This window comes from Marmota flaviventris, chromosome 13 (assembly GCF_047511675.1).
Source record: "Marmota flaviventris isolate mMarFla1 chromosome 13, mMarFla1.hap1, whole genome shotgun sequence".
Lineage (NCBI taxonomy): Eukaryota > Metazoa > Chordata > Mammalia > Rodentia > Sciuridae > Marmota > Marmota flaviventris.
This window is the reverse complement of record NC_092510.1, coordinates 101279782-101303522: the sequence shown is the minus strand read 5'-3', so window position 1 is coordinate 101303522 and position 23741 is coordinate 101279782. Positions and strand designations below refer to the sequence as shown.

Here is a 23741-nt window from a genome sequence, read left to right as displayed (position 1 = left end):
GCAGTAGTTCATGGTGGGCGGGACCTCGAATGAGAAGGACGGGGCGGTGGCGCGCGGCGGGTGGTGCCTGTGGAGCGCCAGGAGGGACGTGGAGCGCGAGAGGCGGAGCCAGAGCGTGAGGGCGCGCGGTGGGTGGGGCGGACGGCGAGGGCGCGCGGCGGGCGGGGCGCGGAGGAGGGGCGGCGGCGCGCACGCGGCCCCTTTAAGGCTTGGCCTACGTGGCAGCCGCTGGAGCCGCGCCGCGCAGCGAGGCCGGCCGCCGGGCACTTCCTGTGGAGGCCGCAGCGGGCCGAGCGCGAGCGCCGAGCTGCAGCCAGCCGAGCCTGCCGCCGCCATGGGCCAGAACGACCTGATGGGCACGGCCGAGGACTTCGCCGACCAGGTGCGGCCCGCCGACCCGCGGCCCCGGCCCCGGCCCCGGCCCCTCCGCCGCCTCCCTCCCCGCCCGGCGCGGCCCGGCCTCCCCGCCGCCCAGCGCCCGGGGTCCGACCCGAGGGGGCGCGGGCGGCGAGGCGGCCCCCACGGCGCCTCGGCGGGCGTCCCGGCGATGGGCCGGGCGAACCCCGGGAGAGCCGCGCCCCGCCCGGCGTCGTGCCCTCGGGCTGCTGCCAGCGCCCTCGCCGCCGCGGACTCTGCCCCGGCCCGGGGGCGGGAGGGCGGGCGGGCGGCGAGTGGGGGGCGTCCGAGGCCCAAGGCCTGCGCGGCGGGCGCGTCCCGGGAGGAGCGTCCCGTTAGGTCCGGCCGGCGGCGTGGGCAGCCCGGCGAGCCCGCGCGGCGCTGTCGGCGGCGGGCCGGGGGCGCGGGCCGGTGTCCGAGGGCCGGGGTGTGCCGGCGGCGGGCGCGTGAGCTGGCGCGTCCCCAACGGCGGCGCTTCCCCGGCGCCCCCGGCCCGGCCCGTGGAGCCGCTTCCCCGGGAGCTGGTCTGGAACCGCGGTGGGGGTGGGTGTAGCCACTCCAAGTACCTTCTCCCTGGTCGTGGTTTTGTGTTTAGAGACCCAGGTTAAAAATTGTGACCGTTACAAAACCAATTCAAACAAACTTCTCAAGAATGAAGTAGGCATTTTCACTTGTCAGTCTGCATTGACATGCTTTTTAGTGACCCAGTTTTGCTTCCTTAAGTAACAACTCTCTAAGAAGATGGCTCCTTTAGCCCAGGAAATACGACAGCTCCATACTCGCTCTTAGGCTGGAAAACCCTGGGTTTTGCAAGTGAATTTCATAACCAAACCCAGATAAAAAGCCTCCAGTCGAGCTGCTGCCAACTACCAAATGACAAATTTCCAACTAAAGAAAAGCTCAAATTTCTTTTGTAGTCCTCTCTCTTTTTTCTCTATGCATTTTATTTTGCTTTAAGTGAACGAAGCTGAATCTTGGGACTGGAAAGGCTCTCGTTGGGTGCACACAGTCCGTCTCAGAGTTGCCAAGGAGAAGGCCAGGCCTGCTCAGGCTCCAGGACTTGCCAGTAATCACAGCCCAAGAACAAAACCCAGGTTTCCAGCCCCTAGGCAGTATGCTTACAGGCCCGGGAGTTATCTTCTGGCACAATAAAAAAACCTGCTGCTTAAGAAGAATCCCAAGTGCAGAAAGCCTCCCACAGTCAGCCATTGGCATTGGAGTCTTCTGGGTCGTGATGGGAGATGTTGAAGCGCCTGTGTGGCTACCAGCCGGTGTACTGGTGTACTCCTGCCCACCTGAACCAGGGTCAGGATACTCTGTGCTACAGGCAGGGAAGGGGGTACAAAGCCATGAAGATGGCTTCCTATCGCCAAAATTTGACAGAGGGCAGGTGTGTGCAGGAAGGGGGCTGTGTTTTGAATATTCATCTGTAATAGTTAAAATAAAGCTGACAATAAGGAAGGTGCTGAGACCCCAGGCTTCTAAATGAGAAGTATCTAATTTGTAGACGGTAAGGAAGTCTCACTGAGGTCACTGTTAGGTATTGTAGGTACTTCTCTAGTCTAACCTTGTCTTCAGAAAACAAAAGCAAAACTGAAGAGATGGGATTTGCCCAGGAAGTCTGGGGCTGCTGAGATTGAGACCTTGATAATGGTAATGCTGAGCCTTTAACTGGCCTCCATCCTCCCAGAAGGAGGTTTGCTGGAGTCTGCCCTGTTGTCATCCTATTACTCCAGGGCCAGCGTCCTTCTGGCTTGGTGGAACTGCCTCCTTCCTTCTGGTCTGTGGAGGCCTGTCTGGGAGAAATGCGCTGCTTGATCTGGGCTGGCAACTTGTGAAAGCTGCATCATCAGGCTCCTTGCCCTTGGCAGCCAGGGACAGTGTCCCCTTGCTCCCAGGAAGCCAGGCTCTGGAGAAAGTGCTGAGACGGGCTCTGTGAGCGAGCTGGGCATTTGAAAGCCCAGGTCAGAAGGGACCAGAAATTCGTGAACTCAGCAATCCAAAATAATGTCCGTGCACTGCAGCCACTCCTCACTGCCTTCTGGACAGGTGACAGTGTTGCTTCTGAGCACTTGTACAACAGCCACCAGAACATTAGCACTTAATGGGTTCTGCCTGATGGCCGTTACCTGGGTGACAGGAAAGTTACAGGGGGGCCTACCATCCATTGTGGCCTTTGGTGTTCCTTAAGGGTGTCAAGAGCTAATCCTGGGAGCTAGGAGGTGGCCTGGGCCTTTGTTGAAGTGAGGGGTGCCTGGACCCCACACGTAGCATTAGTTGGCCTGTGATAACATTGTGTCTGTGGCAATCTGGCGTGGGTAGGTCCTGGTGGTAGTGGTGGCTCTCTCAGCATTGCCCTTCTGTTCTTGTGCTCCATCATTCCCTCTATACTGAAGCTGGGAAACTGGCTCACTTTCCTGCTTGCTGTTTGTAGTGGGGGTGAGGGAGGGGTGGGGGTGGCAGGGGCTACTTCTTACCACACAGGTAAGCACAGGTTTTCAGTGAAGGCAAACAGGTGGGCCCTTGGCACTACATTGAGATACAGTGGGAAGCTTCAGAACGACTCACTGGGACATTTACTGGGCAGACCCGCTTGCAGGCCAGAGCTGGCTCAGCCTGATGCAGGGACAGTCATTGAGCCATGAGCCCTCGTTTCTGGGGATGCATGGGCTTGTGGTTCCTGGGAAGGGGCCCCATGCATGGTGATCAAGAAAATCTGATCTGCCTTTCCCTCATTTCTCATGAATAAGGACTGGGGGCTGCTATCCTCAGTCCCTTTCTGTTCTGAACATGAAGTAGGGTTGATGTCTGTGTGATCATGATCCCTGTGTTCCCCAGATCCTGTTGCAGATGGAGCACGATTATATTCCTAAGCCCCCTGCGAGTCCTCTCAAACAGTAACCCTGCAGACAGACCTCAGCTTCCTTCTTTTGTTTTTGTAGTACTGGGGATTGAACCCAGGGGTGCTTACCACTGAGCTATATCCCCAGCCATTTAAAAAAACTTATTTTGAAACAGGGTTTTGCTGAGTTGCTATCAAACTTGCCATCCTCCTTCCTCAGTCTTCTGCATGGGGAGGCCTGTGCCACTGTGCCCAGCTAAGCTAATTTTTTAAGTCTCGGCATGCTGCTGCCACCTGGGAGCCCCAACCTGCTTGACTGAGGGACTTTCATGGAAGCCTGCCCGTCATGGTAGGCTGACCATCCTCTGCTCTTCCTGCAGGTTGCCTGCTCAGGGTTCCTTGTTGGCTCTCCTGCCCTGGTTCTGTGCTGAGGCTCCAGCCGTGGGCTTTGTGGGCTTGCAGTTCTCTCATCAGCTTGGGCCTTGACAGGTGTGTGGGATGCCGTGGTGACAGCAGCTCTCGTCCCGCTGTGCCATCCTGCCCGAGTCAGGGTTCCTCTCTGCTGTACTGAAGGGTGGTGGACTCCATGCTTTCTAGAGCAGCACAACAGGGGCTCAGGGACCAGCCTGAATGGCTGTGGTCCACAGGCATGTAAGGTAGGGTCTGCCTCAGCCTTTCTTCCATACTCAGATGTGCCCACCCTCCTGGGAACAAAAGTCAGACCAGCTTGCCCTGAGCCCATCAGCAGCCAGGCATAGCTCAGTGCACCACCTGGGCGTTGCACTTTCTCCCCAAAGCAAAGCACTGTGGTGAGGCACGACCTGCCCCCCCAATTTTCGCTCTTCTGCTCTTTAATCCTCTTGAACCAGACACTTCAATTAAGAGCAGCAGACACATCAGGAGGTTTTAAGCACAGCCTCAGTCTCAGGCTCAGTGCTGGTGGCAAATAAGCAGCTCTGTGAAGATCCTTGAGCCTGGGGAGGGTCTGACCACAGCCATGGGCAGGCAGTTCTATTCATCTCTGGAGGGTGCAGGCCCAGGTAATCATGCTTAGGGGCAGCTGGCCACTCATTTGGAAGCAAGTTCAGACACCTCTATGGTCTGCCTCCCAGGTCTTGGGGCTGCACATCCCCCTCAGTCCTGTTAACATCTACCCTGCCTCTTCAAGTGCTTCTTTCCTGGTAGTTGCTTTTCCCCAGGTATAGATGAGGTGCAGACCCCTGTCATTTCCAGGGCCATTCAGTGGTGCCACAATGTAAAGGTCACTCCTCAGCAATGCTAAGTTGGGAACCACAGTGATGGTCTCCATCGTTTCCACAGAGTGTGGGTGATCACACTGTGGCTGTGTGTTTTGTGAGCATTAGGGCCACAGGGCAGAAGCTAGGAGGATGTGTATGGCTTATGCTGTCTTGAACATCTGGTGGGAGATAGTGTGTTGCCATTCTTCGAGGGCCCTAAAACTTGGCTAGGTGTATTTGGGATCTTTTTTTTCCTTTTATTTATTTTTGGGATGGGGTCTTGCTATGTTGTTCAGGCTGGTGTCAAGTGATCCTCCTGCCTCAGACTCCCCAGTAGCTGGGATTGCAGGCCCAAGCCTGGCTATATTTTTGGTTTTGTTTTTAAACACGGCCTTCTCCTTTTTTCTGTATAGATTTTTAGACTAAGTTGGAAGAATCTTAGTAGCCACACTTTGTGCAAGGGGAGTAGAGATCATCCCCCCACCAAAGTAATTTGGCCAGCGTGCCTGGAGCAGTGGCTGAGTCCCCCAATCTGCCCTGGTCATTTGTCAGGACAGGATTAGAGAATGGGGTCTACCTGTACTGCATCTCCCAAACCTGCTTGGCTGCTGTCTCTGGGTATCTGTCACTGAGATTTCTGCTATCTCTTCATGGGCTGAGCAGGCTAGCTCAGATCCACATCCCGGGCTCAGGCTCAGTCCATCTGGGGAGAACTGCTACCTGTGCCAACAACCCCCCATATCCCCTGCCCCAAGCCAGGGTGTCCCCTCTTGGGCTGAAGGTTGCTCCAAGAACCCAGGTACTCCACAGTCCAGATGGCAGCTTTAGCGGCATTTTAGGCTTTGGAGCAACTTTAAAAATGCCAAAAAATGGGCTGTGGTTGTGGTTCAGTGATAGAGCACTTGCCTAGCATGTGTGAAGCACTAGGTTAAGTCCTCAGCTCCACATAAAAATAAATAAATAAAATAAAGGTATTGTGTCCATCTATACTAGAAAACTATTTTAAAAACTGCTGAGAATTCTTGAGCACTCTTATGTGCATCCTCATTATTCCAGCAATAGGCGTAGTCAGCCCTAAGAGGGCCTGTGCAGCCAGCACTCCCTCAGCTGCCCCTGGAGGGGTCAGACTCTGCCCTTTAGACTCTTTGTACACATCACTCCTATGGGTGAGTCCCCTGATCTTTCTCCTGACACCTGCCATGTTATCATTGGATTTCTTTTCATCTTGTGCCTCAGCTTTGAAGGGCAGTAAGAGAAAAGTGCGTGGCATATACCTGCATGACATTTGCACCTGGCTTGCAAAGGGCATACTGGCCTCTGGCTCCAGCCGTCATGAGTGACTTTGCTCACAAGGGACAGAAGGAAGCTTTGTGTTTCCTTTGATATTTGCCAGTGATCTTACACACTTGTATTTCAATTTTGTCCAGACAGTTGTCAATCTCATTTAGACTGTGTTGAGTTTGCTTTGGGTTACACAGGCTTAAAAAAAAACTTCCAGCTCAGATAGTTGAGTGAGTGGCTCCCCACCAGCCTCAGCAGCCCTGGTCCTGCTCACAGTTGTTGTCCACGTGCTCCTGGTCCTGAACTCTGTGGAGGGAGCTTTTTGGGTGGGGAAGGCCAGCCTTCCCTGTAACCACGCACAGTGCTGTCCCTGTGTGGCCTTCCTCTTGCTGGTTTTGCTATAGATATTGGAGCTATGGTCTGGCTGATTGTGTGGCTTCCAGGCCTGGGACCGTGGCTGTCTCCTCAGTGGACCCTTGTCCTTTCTGAAGGGACTCTGAGCATCAATAGGGAGGCTGGGGGCTGGGGATGTGGCTCAAACGGTAGCTCGCTCGCCTAGCATGCGTGCGGCCCGGGTTCGATCCTCAGCACCACATACAAAGATGTTATGTCCGCCAATAACTAAAAAATAAACATTTAAAAAAAAAAAAATAGGGAGGCTGGCAAGCCCAGGCCTTAGCACTTGGCTGAGTGTCACAAGTCCCAGCATTGCAGTGTGAGTCCACACGGCTCTAGGAAACCCTTTTCCCCTCTGGGTTTCAATTTGCTTATCTGTAACATGAGGGGCTGGACATGAGGCAGGCAGTAAAGAGGGCTTTTTAGTGTACCAGTCAGGGGTGCTGCTAATGGCATATAGCAGAGGGAAGTCAGGGATTCTGTGCTGCTCAAGTTCACGAAGTGCCCTGGACAGCTCTGAGGGTCCAGGAAGCCCTCAGGGCCTTTTTAGATGTTCTTTGACTCCCTTTTTAATGCCCTTGACTGGGCATGGAAGCAATGCTTCTTATGGATATCCCTCTGTTAATAAGAGTTGCCACCTGAATGTGGCTGTGGAAGAGATAAGGAGAGTCATAGTAGAAGAGTGCTGGGGACCTTGACCCATGGGTTCTTGCCCACATACCTGGTGTGGAGCCTTTTCTCTCTGAGATTAAGGCTTGTGGTCACGTGGATCTAGACTTATGAGGCGTGCTTGGAGCGGTGGCCAAGTCCCCCAATCTGCCCTGAGAGGTACAGGGGCTGAGAGCTCTGCCTTGTACCATGTTGGCTGCTGTCCCTGACCTTCTGTTCACACACCCTGCCTCAGGAAGTGCCTGGCGGTGGCCTGGTGCTCCAGGCTACAGCCACTTCACCTGAAGGCCTCTGTGCCCACAGTTCCTGCGAGTCACCAAGCAGTACCTCCCTCACGTGGCCCGCCTCTGCCTGATCAGCACCTTCCTGGAGGATGGCATCCGCATGTGGTTCCAGTGGAGCGAGCAGCGTGACTACATCGACACTACCTGGGGCTGTGGCTACCTGCTGGCCTCATCCTTCGTGTTCCTCAACTTGCTGGGACAGTTGAGTGAGTGGCTCTGGAGGCTGTTCCCTCACTGATAGCACACCTGAAGCTTGTCGTGGCACTTGGGAGGTTGTGTAAACCCAGGGGCTCCAGCATAGGCCTGCCAGGTTTGGTTCTGTGAGTGTTGGGGTGGATGCTCTCTACTCAGTCCTAGACTCACCGCTTTGGGGCTTGCTAAAGGCATTGGACTCAGTCCCTGTTTGTTTTTAAGTGCCTCAAGCAGGAGGCACAGGAGACTAGGTGGCTGAGGCAGTCAAGGAAGCATCTAGGATGGATAGGAGGATCTAGGTCAGTACAGGAGGGCGCTGGGGTGGGGCCCCAGGTCTTCTTTCCGCTCTTGATGGACTGTCTTCTGGTGTCAGCCCTCACTCCTTGGCACATTATGGGCTCATTAAAGGACTTGTGCTTTCTAGCCCGTTTGAAGCTCTTCCACAGTAAAGATGTCAAGATCTGTCTCTGCAGGGTGGTGGCCACACTTGTGCTCCCAGCTACTCAGGAGGTTGAGGCAAGAGGATTACAAGTTTCATGGCAGCCTGGGCAACATACCAAGGCCCTGTCTCAAAATAAAGGAAATAGGGCTGGGATGTAGGTCAGTGGTAGAGTGCTTACCTAGCATGTGTAACATCCCAGATTCAATCCCAGTACTGAGGAGGAGAAAGAAAGATGTGTCTTTAATGGGACATTCATACTGGAAAACGTTCTCTGGTACAGCAAGGGATCCATATTCTAGGGGAGTGATGTCCGTGAGTTTGGGCCTGGCTTGTCATCATTAACTCTCCCAGAAGTTGCTTTTGGCTTGGGGAGGTAGTTGAGCTGCAGCTGATCCAAAGTTTGGTGGGTACAGTGTACCATGACAGTGTCTCACCCAGGACCCAGCTGAGGTCCCCCTAAACCAACCTTACTGTTGTCTTTCCAGCTGGCTGTGTCTTGGTGTTGAGCAGGAACTTCGTGCAGTATGCCTGCTTTGGGCTCTTCGGAATCATAGCACTGCAGGTACATGGGGCATGTGACAGCGTCTCACTTGGGAATCAGCTTTGGGCTCTTTAGAATCAGCACTACAGGTACATGGGGCACATAGCAGGGTCTTACTTGGGAATCAGTGCTGTAGGTACATGGGGTACGTGGCGGGATCTCACTTTTCCTTGCTCTGGTGGAACTGGTGTTGGATCCAGCATCCCTCCTTGTTAACCCTCATGTCTGGCTGCCCAGAGCTGCTTTTCTCTATGGGGAAGTGGTGGCATTGCCTCTTAAGGACCAGCTTAGGAGCACCTGGCTGCTAAGTGCCACAACAAGCTTCAGAGGCTGGTTCTTGGATTAGGTGTCAGCTCTGGGCACTGGGCTGTCTTTTGCCACTTTTCTGAGTGTGCTGTGACAGGGATAGGGCACATGATTGGCAGCAGCTAGATGCTAACTGGTACTGATGTGACTCCTCAGCAGGAAAACCTGGTGTCCAGGGTGCAATGCATCAAGAGGGGTGTTTCAGTCTAGACCAGGGGTTTCAGACATCATGGGCACAGCCCTGAAACTGAACAGGCCCAAGGGCCATGGTTTTTGAGAAACACTGACCTCCCCCCCCCCCCAAAAAAAAAAAAAAAAAAACTGTTATACTTGACTATGCCCTTGGTGTCCTGAAGTAGTTTTGTGCCTTTTGTATTCTCGCTCTGATGGATAAGTTGCTGGGTGCTATTATTGAATCTATAGATATTTACAATGCTGACTGAAGTTTCTGTCTGCCTGTTCCCCACAGACGATCGCCTACAGCATTCTGTGGGACTTGAAGTTTTTGATGAGGTAGGTGCATGCTGGGTGCTAAGCTGGGTGTTCTCTGCTCATTTCTCCCACCTGTGTGCTGTGGGTGGGGGGTGAGCTTGTCTAGGTCTGCCCTGTGCTCCTAGAAGCAGATATTGTGGTAGCTGTTCAGAGCTTCCCTCAGCATGGCAAACAGAACCAGGTCCTCTCACTCACTGCCATATTCACAGGCATGTGGACTGAAGGTCTGAAGGACACCTTGCAGGATGAGACCAGGGTTCCCAGGCCTGAGTTCCCAGCATGTCCAGGCAGCCTTGCTGTTAGTTCCATTCCAGAGGCTGGTCCCATGCACTCAGGCCTGCCTGGCCTTGCTGTACAATCTCTGCCTGAAGGACGGGAAGGAAGAGCTTTGCTGTGCTCACATCAAGATCTCTCTTCCTCTGGTCTGGGAACAGATCAGATGCCAATGAGTGTCAGCTTTCAGCCAGCATTTCTGTTCCTCAGGAACCTGGCCCTGGGAGGAGGTTTGTTGCTGCTCTTAGCAGAGTCCCGTTCGGAAGGGAAGAGCATGTTTGCAGGTGTCCCCACCATGCGTGAGAGCTCTCCCAAGCAGTACATGCAGCTCGGAGGCAGGGTCTTGCTGGTCCTGATGTTCATGACCCTCCTTCACTTTGATGCCAGCTTCTTTTCTGTGAGTATCCAGCTGCTTGGAGGGCCTGCCCGGGTTGTGTGAGTGTAGTATGGGAAGACAAGAAACAGATCTTGTGGTCCCATTCTGACAAATGAACCCATCCATCTCCTGTGTGTCAGGGAACTGCCTGGAAGATCCAGTCCAGGTCTCCTGACCTTGCTGGAGTGGACCAGTGCTTTCTCTGCAGGCTCTTCTGACTTCTCTTTCTCAAAGTTCACATTTTGCTGAGTATGGTTTGCATGTGGGGTGTCGGGGGCACAGCTGACTAGAAGGTACAGGTACAAGGAAGGGTGCTGGCACTATGGGAAGGGGACGGAGTTCCCAGCCTGGATATCTGGGTGAGTTGGGGGTACCCTGGGGATAGAGATCCAGCTGGCCAGCACTGGAGCTCATGGTAAATCACAGCCTGCTGTTACCCAGAAGCTTTCTTTAAATCCCTGAGCCTCACACTATAATGACGTTGCTTTATCCAGTTTCCCTGGTAGTGACTTCCAATTTCCTGCTGTCTCAGTAGCTGTGCCAGCCTGGCACAGGTACTTGAATGACACAGGCAGCTTGGTTTGTTTGTAGAACACAGAACAGCTGTTCCTGGTGTTGACTTTGAATGTTGTCCCTCTCACCCTGTGCAGATCATCCAGAACATCGTGGGCACAGCTCTGATGATCTTGGTGGCTGTTGGCTTTAAAACCAAGCTGGCGGCTTTGACTCTTGTTGTTTGGCTGTTTGCTATCAATGTGTATTTCAACGCCTTCTGGACCATTCCAGTCTATAAGCCCATGCATGACTTCCTGAAGTACGACTTCTTCCAGACCATGTCGGTGATTGGAGGCTTGCTCCTGGTGGTGGCTCTGGGCCCTGGGGGTGTTTCCATGGATGAAAAGAAGAAAGAGTGGTAACAGGCAGATCCCTACCCTACCTGGCCAAGACCTGTGCCCTTGTGGACTGGTTCAGGGTGGAGTCAACAAACTGCCAGCAGTTCCGTGTCCTCTTCCCTCCCCCCCCCCTTGGTAAAGGCACCGATGTTTGAGAACTTTACTTGCAGACACCTGAAAATTGGGGGCAAAATCTGCTCTGGAACCACAGGCTGGTATCTGACCGCTGAGTGCTGCCCAGCTGCATGGCCAGTCACCTGGCCAGCCCCTGACATGAGCAGCTCAGTGGGTTGTGGCCTCAGTCCTGTTTTCGAGTCTTTTTTGGGGTGAGGGACTTCAAGCTGTACTGTGAGCAGACATCTGTATCATTCAGAGCAGCCTCCCTCTTGTTTTTTAAGTTTACATTCTTAGCTCAAACTACTAAATGGTTTTGGATGCTGCAGCCAGACTTCACACCCCGAAGCTCCCTGGTTGAAACGCGAATCAGTGGCTTCAACATTGTTTCTGCCCCTGCATTGTAATACCTTATAATCAGTGAGGCTATTCAGAAGAGCCCCAGCCCCACAGTGCTGCAGTACTGGAGGGTGACCAGGGCTGCGGCTGGAGGGAGAATTCACCAACACCACCAGCTCGGATCAGTCACTGGGAGATAGAGACCCTCTCAGAGCTTTAGTGGCTCAAGGCAGGGACCCAGGGGAAGCTGCACACAGGATGGCCACCCCCTCCTCCTTGAATGGCTTGGGGAGGAGCAGCAGCAAGGGGCCCAGCAATGTCAGGAGCTCCCAGTATCAGAGACCCACAGGCTCAACCCAGTTACCTCAACTCGACCTTCACAGAGCAAGGCCTGGATACCCTAGGCTGTGCTCCATCCCAGCGTGGCAGCACCTGTTCCAGACTGCACCTGCCCTGTGGGTGGCCCCAAGGTTATCGCTTGCTCAGATTTTGTCCATTTGCTATGCCAATGCAGCCAAGATTACTTTCTACAATTTGTGATGCCTTACCAATTTGATCTTGATCCTGTATTTAAAGTTTTCTAACATTGCCTTATACCGTGTTCCTCTTTTTGGTGAGGTGGGGTTCTGACACTATGACAGTGAGTGCCAGAAGGGTAGTCAGAAAAACACCTACTCCTGCCAGATCCCAGGTACCAAGGTGCCTGATTAGGAGGGAAGATGGCCACTCACTCTGCTGGGTGTAGCTCCTGGAGCCCATCCTGGGAGTGCAGGACTGAAGTGTCCTGGGGCTGCTGCAGGCCAGCTGAGCCTCCTGCCCCTACCTACTACAAGGGCATCCTGGCACACCTTCTCTACACCCTGGCCTGTGTGCCACCTGCCACTGAGGCTCTGCCTGGGGCCTGCTCCCCGGTGTGTTGAAGATCCAGTGATGGCTTCAGCTGCAGGGCTACCTCAGCATGCATCCCTCCTGATTAATACAGTGTAATAGCCCCATTAGGTGACACTTGGCCACACCAGTTCCTGTGGTGCCACTGGTTTGTGGAATAGGGCAGACCTAGGAAGCCAAGTGCATGGTCAGCAGGGGTGGCCTCCAGCCTCCACCCTGCTGCCTGAGTGAGCTGGGCCAGGATGGGGGAGGAGAGGAAACACGGCTTACCCATGGATTTCAGCAAGACAGTCTCTGAAAATGCTTCTGCTTTATATGGGAATAGGTATAAATCTCATTTTTATGCTGTATTTTATATCTTAGTTGTGTTTGAAAACGTTTTGATTTTGGAAACACATCAAATAAACAATGGCATTTGTGGTATGCACTGTGATCCCGTGGCGGTGTCTGCAGGCTGGCCAGGGCCCTCAGGATGCTGCAGTGAGCTGGGAACCCCAGGCTTTGCCAAGGATACTGGCAGACCACACTCAGGGAGCAGTTGCCCTCAGAGTCCCTGCTGCCTCCTGGCTATGGGACCCCACCCAGTGCTGAGCAGGTTCCTCAGCCCTGCTTCAGGGGTAGCAAAGCCAGGAGACCAGGATGAATGGAGGGAAGATGCTGGAGACTAGACCTAGAGTTCCAAGGACACCAAAAGCTGTCCCCACAACCTTTATTAACCCGACTGCTTGAAGGAGCCAAAGCTCTTGCGCTTGTGGTGATGGTTCTTGAGCTTCTTCGTCAGTGAGTGCAGGTGCTTCTGTGGTACAGCAGAGCATTTGGTTATGGATGCTTCTGATCCCCCAGGGAGGCTCCGTACCACCCTGGCCCCCACTAGCCTGAGCAGCCAGCCTTTCTGCATTGGTTGCCCTATACTGATGGTCAGGCAGCACTGCATGGAGCCAGGGAAAGGGAAGCACATGCAGTTCCACCCTTGTGGCTCTTGCCTCATAGCAGAAGAAGGGGCACGTGAAAGCTGAGCCCCTTCTCCCAGGTTTCTGTGCTGCAGCACATGGGCAGAACTTCCAGAGATTCAGGCTGAGGGCCAGCTGCCCTCCCTCCTGCCCCCCAGAGTGGCTCTGGCTCCCATTTATAACATTATTAGCTTGAGATTTCAAACAAACCAAAACCACAACTAGAGAAAGCTGCTTCTGGCACAAACTGGCAGTGCAGCCAGAAGTAACGGCTTACCTTTCTGCGCTTATGGACCTGCTTCAAGTCCACTTTAGCTTCTCTTCTGTCCCCTGTGCCCTTCATTCTTGGGGATTTCAGCTCCTCATTCTCTTGGTCAGTCAGAAAGGCATCAGCACCATCCAGGTCCTCAGGTCCTCCTGGGTCCTTTCTGGTGAAGAGCTCCGCTGGGATGGACAGGCACTTGGCTGAGCCCACTGCAAATGGAGCTCTACCTTCTAGGGGGTGAGGGTGGGAGCGGTGGCCAGGATCATGGAGGATGCCTACTTGGGGTGGGGGGAATGAGCCAGGAAGTCATGGAGCTGCAAGGCCAGAGTGAAGGACGGCTGTGCCACTTACGTGGATACAGGTCTGTCATGCTGTCATCACTCAGGGCTCCACTCTCATCACTGGAAAGAGGCTCCCAGAAGGCTTCTCTCAGGCCCGGTGGCTGGTTCCGGTCCACCTGGCTTTCCACCCTCCTCTTCTTGTGCAGCAGGCAGGCAGGGACATATTCCACACCTTGCTTCTGACAGTCCTCATCTGGGACACAAGCCAGCTTACTCGGGTACCCTCCCCAGCCCCAGTCCTCTGGGCACAAGGCTAACCCATGTGTACCCCAGCTCAGGCCTGACCAGGTGTGGAGGAGGAGTGGCCCAAAGACTAGAAGGTTGTACAGGTCTAACAGGCCTTGGCACTTATCCTGCAGGCCCAAGGTGAGCCCCAGTGAGGCTGCCACAGCAGCAACCTAGTCTATTACCAGCACTAAAGTCCTCCCTCTTGGTATCACATGGGCCCCACCCTGGTGGGGCCTGAAGGACCTGGCCCTTGCTGCCCTGGGCCAGCTTAGGTGATAGGATGAGGTCCTGTGGATGAACCCTGTTCAGGGATTGCCCCAACTGATCCTGTGTATGGAGAGGACCAAGCACCCACTGTCCCCTGCCTGCAACGTCACTGCTTGCTTCTGCCATCTCCAGAGCTCTTTCTCTACGTCCTCTCTGCTACCATTTCCTGTGGCCACAGTGGCCTTATCACCATGAGCACCTGCCTGTGGCATCTCCTCCCAAGTGCCTCAGGTCAGGTTCCAAAACGACTGCCCTGAAGTGGCTGCATTGTATCCTAGTCCCATCTCAGCTCCATCATCCATCCCTTCAACCACTTGCTCTCACAGGAACCCCCACATCCCAGTAGCTAGCACAGCTGACTAGACAAAGTCCAGGACCTGGCTGGCGGCCTCTCTGGGCCTGGCTTCTATAAAGTGCCTGCTCCAAGAAACTTGTGGGCTCTGCTTCCTCAACTTCCCATTCCACCCCCAGCATGAAAGAGGTGGCGTGGTCCCCTGAAACCTCGTCCCCCTCGCTGCTCTACAGCCATGCTTCAGAGGCCCACCTGCACCTGTCTCCTGCCCTACAGCACTCCAGCCTGGCTCTACCCCCATCAAGCCTCAGCTGCCCTAATCAAGATTGCCAGAATCCTCTAGACTATCAAACCCTGTGGCTACTTTTGTTCCCTTACCTTGACCTCCTCTCTGGGGCTCCCTGGTGCTCAAGCCAGCAATCCCTGGCCAGGTGAGTACCTCCAGCTCCAGGGCTGGCACCCTCCTTCCTTAAGCCACCCTGAATTCAAAACAGGCAAAGGAGCTCTCCAGCCCCTGGGGAAATCTAGTGCTTAGACATTTCCTGCCTTAAGGATGCTGTGATTTCCTCTTGTGCCCTCACTTCCCTAACCTGGCTCTGTCCCCCAAACAGAGGAGGCTGGTCCATACCTTTTCTTTCTCCAAGCCACCATCCTCTTCACCAGCTTGCTACAGTCACCTCATGCCCCTCTATTTTTGCAGGTCACACAACTGCCGGTACTAGTGCCAGCTTCCCATACTGACCAAGGCACCAAGACTCTGTGGCCTAACCTACTCACACACTGGTCTGAGGCCATCAGAGCCTCCCAGTGCCTCTGCCAACTCTGGAGCTGTGCCTGGAACACTGATCCAGCCTCAGCTGGGAAAGTAACCCAGAGGGCCGTCAGGCCTCAGTATTTTTCTTCACATACTCTGAATTTTTTCCCTAGCCTCCTCCTGGCTTTGCATAGGTCTACCCTGGGAGTCCATGAGATCAGGGGCCACTGTCCCTCTCCTCACTGTGCCAGGACCAGGCAGGAGCCTCACCTAAGGATCACTGAAAGGTGACTGACAGCACTGCTTCTGCCCAGAAGGAGCACTCTGTCCCAGGGGAGGCAGGCACGCATCCAAAGACTGAGCTTGTGCTGCAAACACCTGGTGACTTACATCTCCTTAGGGCTCTCTGGTACCTCTGGCCTTGGGTATGCCTCAGCACGTGCGCAGGGGACTTGTTGATGTGGCGCAGGGTGAGTTTGCAGAACAACTGGTGCCTATGGGCAAGAAGAAAAATTTGCGGGGGCAGTTCACAGTAAAGACTGAGACCCACGCTGCTCCACTGTGGCCACATACAGGAACTGCCGCTAACCCACTGACTGTGACCTCTTCTTTCACCAGAGGGAGGCCCAGCAGCCTGCTCCAGCGCAGAGCAGAGAGAGGCCCGGCTGCACCCCTGCTCCAGCGCGGGGTGCAGCTGGAGACTGCCTGGTAAGGTGCTCCCGGAGCGGAAGCGAAAGCGGGACCCTCCCGTGACGACTGTCTCAATCACACAGTGCAGCAGCATCTAGGTTTCCCGCACGGAAAGGGCAGGGCTGCCGGGTCAGCCCCGTCGGGGGCCGCGCGCGCGAGCTCTGGGCCGCCACCTACGGGTGCTTGCTGCTAGGAACGACGTGCGGCTCGAACTCGGCGTAGTCGAAGTCCGCGGGAGCGCGCGCCAGACGCTGGTACTTCTTGCCGCGGGTGTAGACCTGCAGCTCGGGCAGGCGGCAGGGCAGCTCGTGGCCCGTCAGGGCGCAGCGCACCTGCGGGTGGGCTGCGGAATCAGCGAGATGGGCTCCCTTCGCGCCGGCCCTCCCTCCTTCCCCCAGTACCTCCTTCCCCGCGGACCCTGTCTGTGCCGGGCAGCAGCCGCAGGCTTGGGTGCTGAAGCAGGAAAGCTCGCACATCTGCAGACGGCTCGCCCATGGCCGGAAAGGCAGCAGGCACCACTTGGGCGAGAACGTGGAGACGCTCCGGAAGCGATCGCTGCCGCCCCGGAAGCAGACGCTCCCGATCCGGAAGCGCCCGCGGCGGCTTGAGCGATGGCGGCGGCAGCGGCGCGGTGGCTGGGGCTGCGCGCGGTGTGCGTGGGGCCGGGTCGCACGGGCGCGGAGGGCCGCGCGGGGTGGGCGCGAAGCCTCGCCGTTCCGAGCGTGCTATTCCCGCAGGCCCCGGCCCGCGCTGCCTGGACGCGCGTCGCAGTCGCCTCGCGCGCGGGTGAGCAGGGGCGCGGTGGGCTGCAACGGGGCTGCGGGCGGCGCGGACAGCACCTCGGGCTTCCACGGTCTCCCAGCTTGAAGGCTTACCTTCAAGCACCTTGCCTTCCGTGCACGTAGTTCCGTCTTTAGATTTATGATGGGCAGTGCAGGCGAAACGCAGCTAGGACGCACTGTGAACAACTGTCCTAAGATTATGCCGCGTTTCTCTTTGTAGCACAAAGCCAACAGCGCCTGGCCAAGCTGCTTATTAACTGCCTTTTAAATACATTTTGAACTAATGTGACTAGTGCAAGTTAGTGCCACAGAATATGTCCTAACACAATACTGAATATAAAGGCACTAGGTAAGCTGGGTGCAGCGGCGCACACGTGTGATCCCAGCGAAGATTGTAAGTTCGAGGCCAGCCTCAGCAATTTAAGGAAACTGCTTCAAAATAAAAGTATAAATGAGCCAGGCGCAGTGGCTCACGCCTGTAATCCCAGCTGCTCCGGAGGCGGAGGTAGGAGGATCGCGAGTTCAAAGCCAGCCTCAGCAAAAGTGAGGCACTAAGTAACTCAGTGAGACCCTGTCTCTAAAATACAAAATAGGGCTGGGGATGTGGCTCAGTGGTCGAGTGCCCCCTGAGTTCAATCCCCAGTACCAGTAAATAATTAACTAAAAAATATATAAATGAATAAAAAGGACAAGAGATGTAGCTTAGTGGTAGAGCACTCCTTGGTTCCCTCCTTTAAAACGTGGGATGGTTACATGGTCACAATTGGTGGCAGAACCAGTATCGATCCCTAGACCACGTTTATTTGGTCAACAGACATCTCAAGTGTGTGCTGTGGGTTAGGAGCTGGACTGGACAAGGTGCTGCTTGTTGGCTTCTTACAGCAGTTTGTTTACTCCTGTGCCACGCCTCCTGGTGGTACTGGGAGTCTTGAAGAATTGGCTGCCTCAGATCTATTTGTTTTAAGGCTTTGACCCCATGCCAGTGTTGTAAAACTCCCTCCAGGGGTGGCCTGGGGGCCGAGCAGGTGTGGCAGTTCTATGGCAGAAGCACCTGCCACAAAAACGGAAGATGACTCCTTTCTCCAGTGGTTTCTGCTTCTCATCCCTGTGACTGCCTTTGGCCTGGGGACTTGGCAGGTAAAGACTGGCATCTAGTTAGAATGGCCCTGAGCCTTTGACGGTGCTGCCATCTGCTTGGCTTATGCCCTCTTTCTGTAGGTCCAGCGTCGGAAATGGAAGCTGAAATTGATTGCAGAATTAGAGTCTAGAGTTATGGCTGATCCCGTCCCTCTGCCAGCAGAGTGAGTGTGACAGCCCATGGGGTGATCACTGAGATCAGCTGTGGGGCTCAGACTTCTCCTTCCTGTGCTATCAATCACTTCCCTGACCTCAGACAGGAGTTCTCAAAATCAGCTGTACTGCTTGGCTTGCTGTTAACAATAGACCATCCCTGTGAAGCCATCTGAGGCCACCAGACATAGAAAAGTCTTATTTTTGATGCTGGGTTTCACTATTTTTTAGGACTTGAGGGATTCCCCACAGTGCTGACAGCCAGCCGCCTTTAGCAATGATTCTTAGTTGAATAATGTAGGCCTCACCATGAGGATAGTATTTTGAAAAGTGCCTGAAGGATTCTACTGCCCTTTCCCCATCATTTTAAAACACTCTCCTGGAGAGATGGATATATGCAGCAAAGTTGAATTTGAAGTGGATACAGTGTGCTGTATTTGACTTGCAGATGACATGGGTCCCACATCATATTTTATTAATTTTACATAAAATATTCACACAGGAATTAACACTTTTATCTTCTTGTAAAAACTTTTACTCTGGTGGCACAGATTCACATTCTCACATGGCACCAAAGGGCTAGAACTGAGGACCTGGCCCTGTAGAGGGCAAGACCAGGCAGTCTTCACTGTCTGGCCCTGGTGGGGTGGTAGTTTGCAACCCACTCTAAGAGGATTTATTTTTATGCGAAACCTTGACTACAGCTCTCTTCCCCTTTCTGTAGCCCAATAGAACTGCAAAATCTGGAGTATAGACCAGTTAAGGTCAGGGGGCGCTTTGATCACTCCAAAGAGCTGTACATGATGCCCCGGACCATGGTGGATCCTGCCCGGGAGGCCCGGGAAGCTGGTCGGATCTCCTCCTCAACTGAGAGTGGGGCCTATGTAGTCACCCCCTTCCTCTGCACCGACCTGGGGTGAGTAGGCCATGTGGGGTGCTGACTGGCCTGGTGGGTGCAGTCAGAGCAGATCAGTTTTCATCACCATGTCCTTCCAGCCCCCCACTCTTGGTAAGACCTTGAAATCCTAGATGCTCAGAAAGTGTCAGTGCCCTGCTAAGTTTGAAATCCCTTATTCTGATGTGAAATAAGCCATGTCAGAATACGAACATCCTTAGTCAATTCATTTTATTACTGAATAGGTTCTGTATGTTAAGCTCGGAAGGGGAGGTTGTCGTCGAGATGAGCTCTGCAGAATCAAACAGCAGCCAACACACTGTGGTGTAGGATAGCACAACAGGAAGGGCAGTTAAAATCCCCCAAATGCTTAGTGGGAGCTGAGGCGGGGAAGGTTAACACTCGAGGTAGCAAATGGGACGAACTTCCAGAAAAAGAGGAGTGCACGTTAAGATACCTGGGGCTCCTGTTCAGTCCATGTTCCAGTTCTGGGGTGGTGCCCAAAAGCTGCGTGACCAGCAGGTTGTGTGCCAGGGCTGCTTCAGTGGCCACCCTGGTTAGGAGGGGGCTGCAGCGGGAGAGATGGTCCCTGAGCTCTGGCCATGGTAATGTGGGTCACCAGTTGCATACTGCTGGAGTGGAGCACGAGGAAGGAAAGCAACAGAGCAGGCTGTGCACCACAAACTGCAAATAGGGCTAGAGAGTGGTGGTTGGTGGAGGGGAGATTTTCCCATCAAGAAAGGCACTAGGGCCAGATTTGTTATCCCAGGACCAAAGCCAGTCTCAGCAAGGCGAGGCACTAAGCACCTCACTGAGACTCTGGATTGTATAATACACAATAGGGCTGGGGATGTGGCTCAGTGGTCAAATGCCAGAGTTCAATCCCTGGTTATCACCCACCCCACAAGGAAGGGGCACAAGGGGTTGCTGGAGTGTAACTCTATGGATAGTCCTCAACCAGATCCCCAGTACTACAAAACCCCCCAAAAGACATGCAGGATTCTTCCTTGGTCCTAAAGCTATGCTGTAGGTGCCCAAGCGACAATTCTATGCAAAAACTTTTCTGTGTTTGAAAGTGCTTTTTATTACCCTAGAGTCACTATTCTGGTAAACCGAGGGTTTGTCCCAAGGAAGAAAGTGAATCCTGAAACTCGGCAGAAAGGCCAGGTAAGGGATGGATATGGGTCTTTGGTCATTTCCCTGTTGCAAGCCTCTGTGAAGAGGAACCTCATCTTCCTTTTTAGGTTGAGGGAGAAGTGGACCTAGTCGGGATGGTGAGGCTTACAGAAACCAGGAAGCCCTTTGTTCCCGAGAATAATCCAGAAAGGAACCATTGGCATTACCGGGACCTGGAGGCCATGGCTAGGGTCACAGGCGCAGACCCTATTTTTATTGATGCCGACTTCCGTATGTTGAAACCAGCCCTCCCCCAGAATAAGTATCCCTGCCTTTTCTTGGCCCAGCTGTGCTGTATTCTAGGGTATGTGTTAAGGGGTGGGGCAAGACACCAAGAAACACTTGAAGGGCGATGGGTTATGGGTCAAGTAACAACCTGAGGATGGCTGTGCCAAGGCAGCTAGCTGTTGGGAAGCAGCAGCAGAGGTGAGGACAGGGGCCCACTGTCTTTGCAGAGAGCACAGTCCCTGGAGGACCCATCGGAGGGCAAACCAGAGTCACTCTGCGGAATGAACACATGCAGTACATCATTACCTGGTCAGTTGTACTGCCCCTGGTCCCCTCTTTTTAGTGCACTTCACAGCCTAACAGCTTAATTTTCTTTCAACCTAAGGTATGGACTATGTGCAGCTACATCATACCTGTGGTTTAAGAAATTCCTGCGCCGGACACCTGGCATGTGAAGAAGTCAGTACAGAATGGTCCCTAAATAATCAGAAGGTCCCTGCATAGATGGCATTTCAAGAGACTTGATTTTACTGGATCATGTATTATCAGTATAAATAAATGCTTTATAGACTCACATTCATTGCTACCTTAAATAAGACAGTGACTGGTCAATCACAAAACCCTGGCTTGGTTTCTGAGCATTTTACTGCTATATACAGCCTTTTCATGCAAGTTACACAAAGAGTTTCTAAAGCTCTCATGTTACGGGGCATGCCCTTGCTACTGCCTGAAACACATTTATTGCCTTCAGTCCAAGACACTGGATGAAGGACAATTTATTATTTTTATGTACAGAAATGCAACAGCATACATTTATCCCAGTTTAGTGGCGAGTTCTTTAGCCTTTGCCTTTTCCAGCTTGGCAATGCGAGCCACAGATTTTGGACCCAGGACGTTGCCTCCCCAGTGGCGACGGATCTGAAATGAAAAGAGAAGCAGTCAGCTTGGCCTGCCATCTCCCAAGGATTAACACTTGGGAGTTTTGGTTTGCCTTGGTCATTTCAAGCACACAGAGTTGAGTCAGCCAGTCCCTTGAAAGCTCGATTCACCCAAGAAGAGTACTTGGGTAGTTTCTTACCTCATCATATCTGTCATTGTAGTTGGTTCTGATAGCTTCCACCAACTTAGCCAGAGCTCCTTTGTCTTCCCTGGGTGGGGGAGAAAAGGTGGGCTTTCAGTTTTAGTTACCTTTTAGGAAATTCCATTTTTAGTTCCAAATAAGCCCTTTTGCCTCAGATATAACATGACCACACGATTCATTCAGGTGAAGAAATTCTTAACCATCATAGGCAAAAGGTGAAATATGTATGTTCATTAAGCTAGAACATTGGTCTTTTTAATGGAAGAGGGTTACTGGGGATTGAACTCAGGGACACTATCACTGAGCCACACCTTAAGCCCTATTTTGTATTTTATTTAGACAGGGTCTCACTTGAGTCACTTAGCACCTCACCATTGCTGAGGCAGACTTTGAATTCATGATCCTCCTGCCTCAGCCTCGCGAGCTGCTGGGATTACAGGCGTGCGCCACCTCGCCAGGCAAACATTGGTCTCAAAATGTCTTAAGGGAGCAAATGGACTGGGGATTGGGGCTACACACTTACGAGTTAACCTGTGTGAAGGCAACAGTGGTGCATGTCTTCCTGTGAACCAGACGTCCCAGCCTAGCCTTCCCCTTGATGATGCAGTAAGGGACTCCCATCTTGCGACACAGGGCAGGCAGGAAGACAACCAGCTGGAAGAAAGCACTGGCTGGAAAGTGTTTTGACCAAAGCAGTCCCTCAAGAGATCTAGGTTGGCCATTGCTCAAGTATATGCACTTCAAGGTCTAATTCAGCAAAAGGCTTGCCTCATTGCAAGAGCCAGGCATGATCTGGATCACTTGTCAGTGCTGTCCTCAATTAAGGGGACTATCCTTGTCACCCACTTTGGTCTTATTATGCCAGACTCATCATTAAGTCTGTTCCACCCTGGTTTCAGTAATCAGTGTTTAAAAATATGCCCAACCCACCTCGATGGGATCCACATCATGTGCGATCACTACCAGCTGAGCCTTCTTGTTCTCCACCAAGGTGGTGACAGTATTGACCCCTGCAAAACGCAAACACTCTGTGAGCAGTCAGACATGGCTCTGGTGACAGAAAACAATTGTAATGAGCTGTGACTCAGTGTTAAAAAGCTCGGATTTCAACCCTCACAGTGATTTCGGGTGAAACTGATGCATCATAGCACAGCCTACCCCACTTTTTGCCCCCTCTACAGAAAGGCCCATTCACCTGCTCGAAGGACAGGTGGTCTCTTTGTGGGAACATCCCCTTTGCCAGCAGCCTTCTTCTCAGCCCGGGCCAACAGCCTCTGCTTCTTTTCCTGCTTGGTCTCAGGTCTGTACTTGTGGGCAAGCTTAAGCAGCTGGGTGGCTGGGAAAGCATTCTTCAGTTAGGCTCAGTAACACAACATAAATGCCTTAATGATGGTACTACATAAGAACCGAGTAGAAAAAACTCTAGAGCCACATGTCACATCTTTTCAGTTAGGCCAGCTCCTTGTTGGGAGTGACGCTGGTACATCCCAGAGTCCCACCTGTTTGGCGGTCCAAGGCCTGGGTGAACTGGTTAATCGCAGGAGGCACTTTCAGCCGCTTATAGAGAATAGCCCTTTGCCGCTGCAGCCGGATGTAGCGGGGCCATTTTACAAAGCGGGTAAGGTCCCTTTTGGGCTGGATGTCCTGTCCTGGGAAGTAAAGGGCAACACTTTCAGTAAGGCTGACTGGTGTCAGGTTTCCGCCTCGGGTCTGGGTGCTGTGCATCAGCGATCTTGGTGGTCTAAATGTCATCACCATCTCTCAGATAGCAAATATTCTTTCACATCATCTGCACGCACACGCCTCGGACCGGAGACAGCACCCCTTCCCTCTACAGCGGGAGCTCCCCCAGCACCACACGGCTGGCCAGCCCGCTCCCTGGGGGCGGCGGGGGCCCCACCCTCGGGGCCGTCTGCGCTCACCGATGCCGAAGTTCTTCGGCCTCTTCTCGAAGAGCGGGTTCACTACCTTCTTAGCCTCCTGCTTCTTGACCACGGCGGGGGCCGGGGCCACCTTCTTGCCCTTGGCCTTCTTTCCCTTCGGCTGCGCAGGGGAAGAGCCAGTTAGTCGGCGCCGCTCTCGCGCCCCCAGGCCCACACGGCACTGCTCGCGCCCCCGTTCCCCCACGTGCGCATCGGCCCGGGGCACCCGCACGGTCGGGCTGCTCCGCGGCGTGGCTCGGAGGCGGAGTCCGAGGCAGCAACCGTAGCCGCCTAAGCCTCGGCCCGCCCAAGTCCCGCACTGCGGCGCTATGCTCCCCGCTGGCCCAACTCCTCTGTGCCAAGCCCAGTAGGGCTCCAGTAGGGATCCACTAGCGCCGAGCGGAGCCGCGGACCCGCGCTGCCGTGTCCCGAAGCGGATGACGGCGGATGAAACCCGGACCCAGATCCGGGGCCAGACGTTGCACCACGACTCACCATCTTGGTAGGCAGGAGGAGAGAGAAAGAAGACGGGATTGTGGGTAATAAGTAAGCGGCCTCGGATATCGCGATAGCCGGCGCGTTCGCGGGATTTCGAACTTAAAGCGACAGGACTCCTTA

General features: G+C 53.9%; 4 protein-coding genes and 3 non-coding genes across 11 annotated transcripts; 2 read left to right on the top strand and 5 right to left on the bottom strand.

Annotated features, from left to right (window-relative positions):
* The first annotated feature begins 218 nt into the window (after positions 1-218).
* On the top strand, positions 219-12385 carry Surf4 (surfeit 4). Of its 2 annotated transcripts, XM_027942271.2 has the most exons (6): positions 222-382; positions 7126-7312; positions 8226-8302; positions 9057-9100; positions 9563-9749; positions 10379-12385. In XM_027942271.2, exons 1-6 carry the CDS (start codon positions 335-337, stop codon positions 10643-10645), a joined length of 810 nt encoding a protein of 269 aa, XP_027798072.1. In that variant the 5' UTR covers positions 222-334; the 3' UTR covers positions 10646-12385. The 2 variants fall into 2 exon arrangements, with proteins under 2 accessions (XP_027798079.1, XP_027798072.1); XM_027942278.3 differs by lacking the exon at positions 7126-7312 and having other exon boundaries at positions 219-382.
* Positions 12386-12633: 248 nt separating this feature from the next.
* Positions 12634-16283, bottom strand: Surf2 (surfeit 2). Its single transcript, XM_027942290.2, has 6 exons — positions 16167-16283; positions 15927-16081; positions 15450-15553; positions 13529-13711; positions 13190-13356; positions 12634-12758 (listed from the first exon to the last, which is right to left on the bottom strand). Exons 1-6 carry the CDS (start codon positions 16242-16244, stop codon positions 12675-12677), a joined length of 771 nt encoding a protein of 256 aa, XP_027798091.1. The 5' UTR covers positions 16245-16283; the 3' UTR covers positions 12634-12674.
* A 49-nt stretch (positions 16284-16332) lies between these two features.
* Positions 16333-20696, top strand: Surf1 (SURF1 cytochrome c oxidase assembly factor). 4 transcript variants are annotated; one of them, XM_027942321.3, is made up of 8 exons: positions 16338-16535; positions 17535-17668; positions 17750-17832; positions 18546-18737; positions 19811-19883; positions 19961-20123; positions 20348-20433; positions 20506-20696. In XM_027942321.3, the coding sequence occupies exons 1-8, from the start codon at positions 16361-16363 to the stop codon at positions 20542-20544; spliced, it is 945 nt and encodes a 314-aa protein (XP_027798122.2). In that variant the 5' UTR covers positions 16338-16360; the 3' UTR covers positions 20545-20696. The 4 variants fall into 4 exon arrangements, with proteins under 4 accessions (XP_071457226.1, XP_071457225.1, XP_027798122.2 ...); XM_027942311.3 differs by having other exon boundaries at positions 16340-16535; positions 20348-20429; XM_071601125.1 differs by lacking the exon at positions 19961-20123 and having other exon boundaries at positions 16333-16535.
* Positions 20697-20853: 157 nt separating this feature from the next.
* Positions 20854-23695, bottom strand: Rpl7a (ribosomal protein L7a). The gene is made up of 8 exons (XM_027942302.2): positions 23619-23695; positions 23124-23244; positions 22701-22850; positions 22397-22537; positions 22132-22211; positions 21725-21855; positions 21199-21268; positions 20854-21038 (listed from the first exon to the last, which is right to left on the bottom strand). Exons 1-8 carry the CDS (start codon positions 23619-23621, stop codon positions 20934-20936), a joined length of 801 nt encoding a protein of 266 aa, XP_027798103.1. The 5' UTR covers positions 23622-23695; the 3' UTR covers positions 20854-20933.
* LOC114101094 (small nucleolar RNA SNORD36) lies at positions 21347-21413 on the bottom strand. Its single transcript, XR_003584223.1, has one exon. It is a non-coding gene; the product is annotated as a small nucleolar RNA SNORD36 (small nucleolar RNA).
* LOC114101087 (small nucleolar RNA SNORD36) lies at positions 22280-22352 on the bottom strand. Its single transcript, XR_003584221.1, has one exon. It is a non-coding gene; the product is annotated as a small nucleolar RNA SNORD36 (small nucleolar RNA).
* Positions 22922-22995, bottom strand: LOC114101095 (small nucleolar RNA SNORD24). Its single transcript, XR_003584228.1, has one exon. It is a non-coding gene; the product is annotated as a small nucleolar RNA SNORD24 (small nucleolar RNA).
* Positions 23696-23741: the final 46 nt, after the last annotated feature.

Bases quoted from the DNA above. Each gene is read 5' to 3' on its own strand.
- Surf4 (XM_027942271.2), top strand. From the start codon at position 335: ATGGGCCAGAACGACCTGATGGGCACGGCCGAGGACTTCGCCGACCAG. The intron at 7,313-8,225 runs GTGAGTGGCTCT...TTGTCTTTCCAG, and splicing joins CAACTTGCTGGGACAGTTGA to CTGGCTGTGTCTTGGTGTTG. The intron at 8,303-9,056 runs GTACATGGGGCA...TGTTCCCCACAG, and splicing joins TCGGAATCATAGCACTGCAG to ACGATCGCCTACAGCATTCT.
- Surf2 (XM_027942290.2), bottom strand. From the start codon at position 16,244: ATGGGCGAGCCGTCTGCAGATGTGCGAGCTTTCCTGCTTCAGCACCCA. The intron at 13,357-13,528 runs GTAAGTGGCACA...TGTCCATCCCAG, and splicing joins CATGACAGACCTGTATCCAC to CGGAGCTCTTCACCAGAAAG. The intron at 12,759-13,189 runs GTAAGCCGTTAC...GCTGTACCACAG, and splicing joins AGGTCCATAAGCGCAGAAAG to AAGCACCTGCACTCACTGAC.
- Rpl7a (XM_027942302.2), bottom strand. The intron at 21,856-22,131 runs GTGGGTTGGGCA...GCTTTCTTCCAG, and splicing joins ATGATGTGGATCCCATCGAG to CTGGTTGTCTTCCTGCCTGC. The intron at 21,039-21,198 runs GTAAGAAACTAC...TTTTCATTTCAG, and splicing joins ACAATGACAGATATGATGAG to ATCCGTCGCCACTGGGGAGG.
- Surf1 (XM_027942311.3), top strand. From the start codon at position 16,361: ATGGCGGCGGCAGCGGCGCGGTGGCTGGGGCTGCGCGCGGTGTGCGTG. The intron at 20,124-20,347 runs GTATGTTGAAAC...CTGTCTTTGCAG, and splicing joins TTTTATTGATGCCGACTTCC to AGAGCACAGTCCCTGGAGGA. The intron at 20,430-20,505 runs GTCAGTTGTACT...TTTCAACCTAAG, and splicing joins ATGCAGTACATCATTACCTG to GTATGGACTATGTGCAGCTA.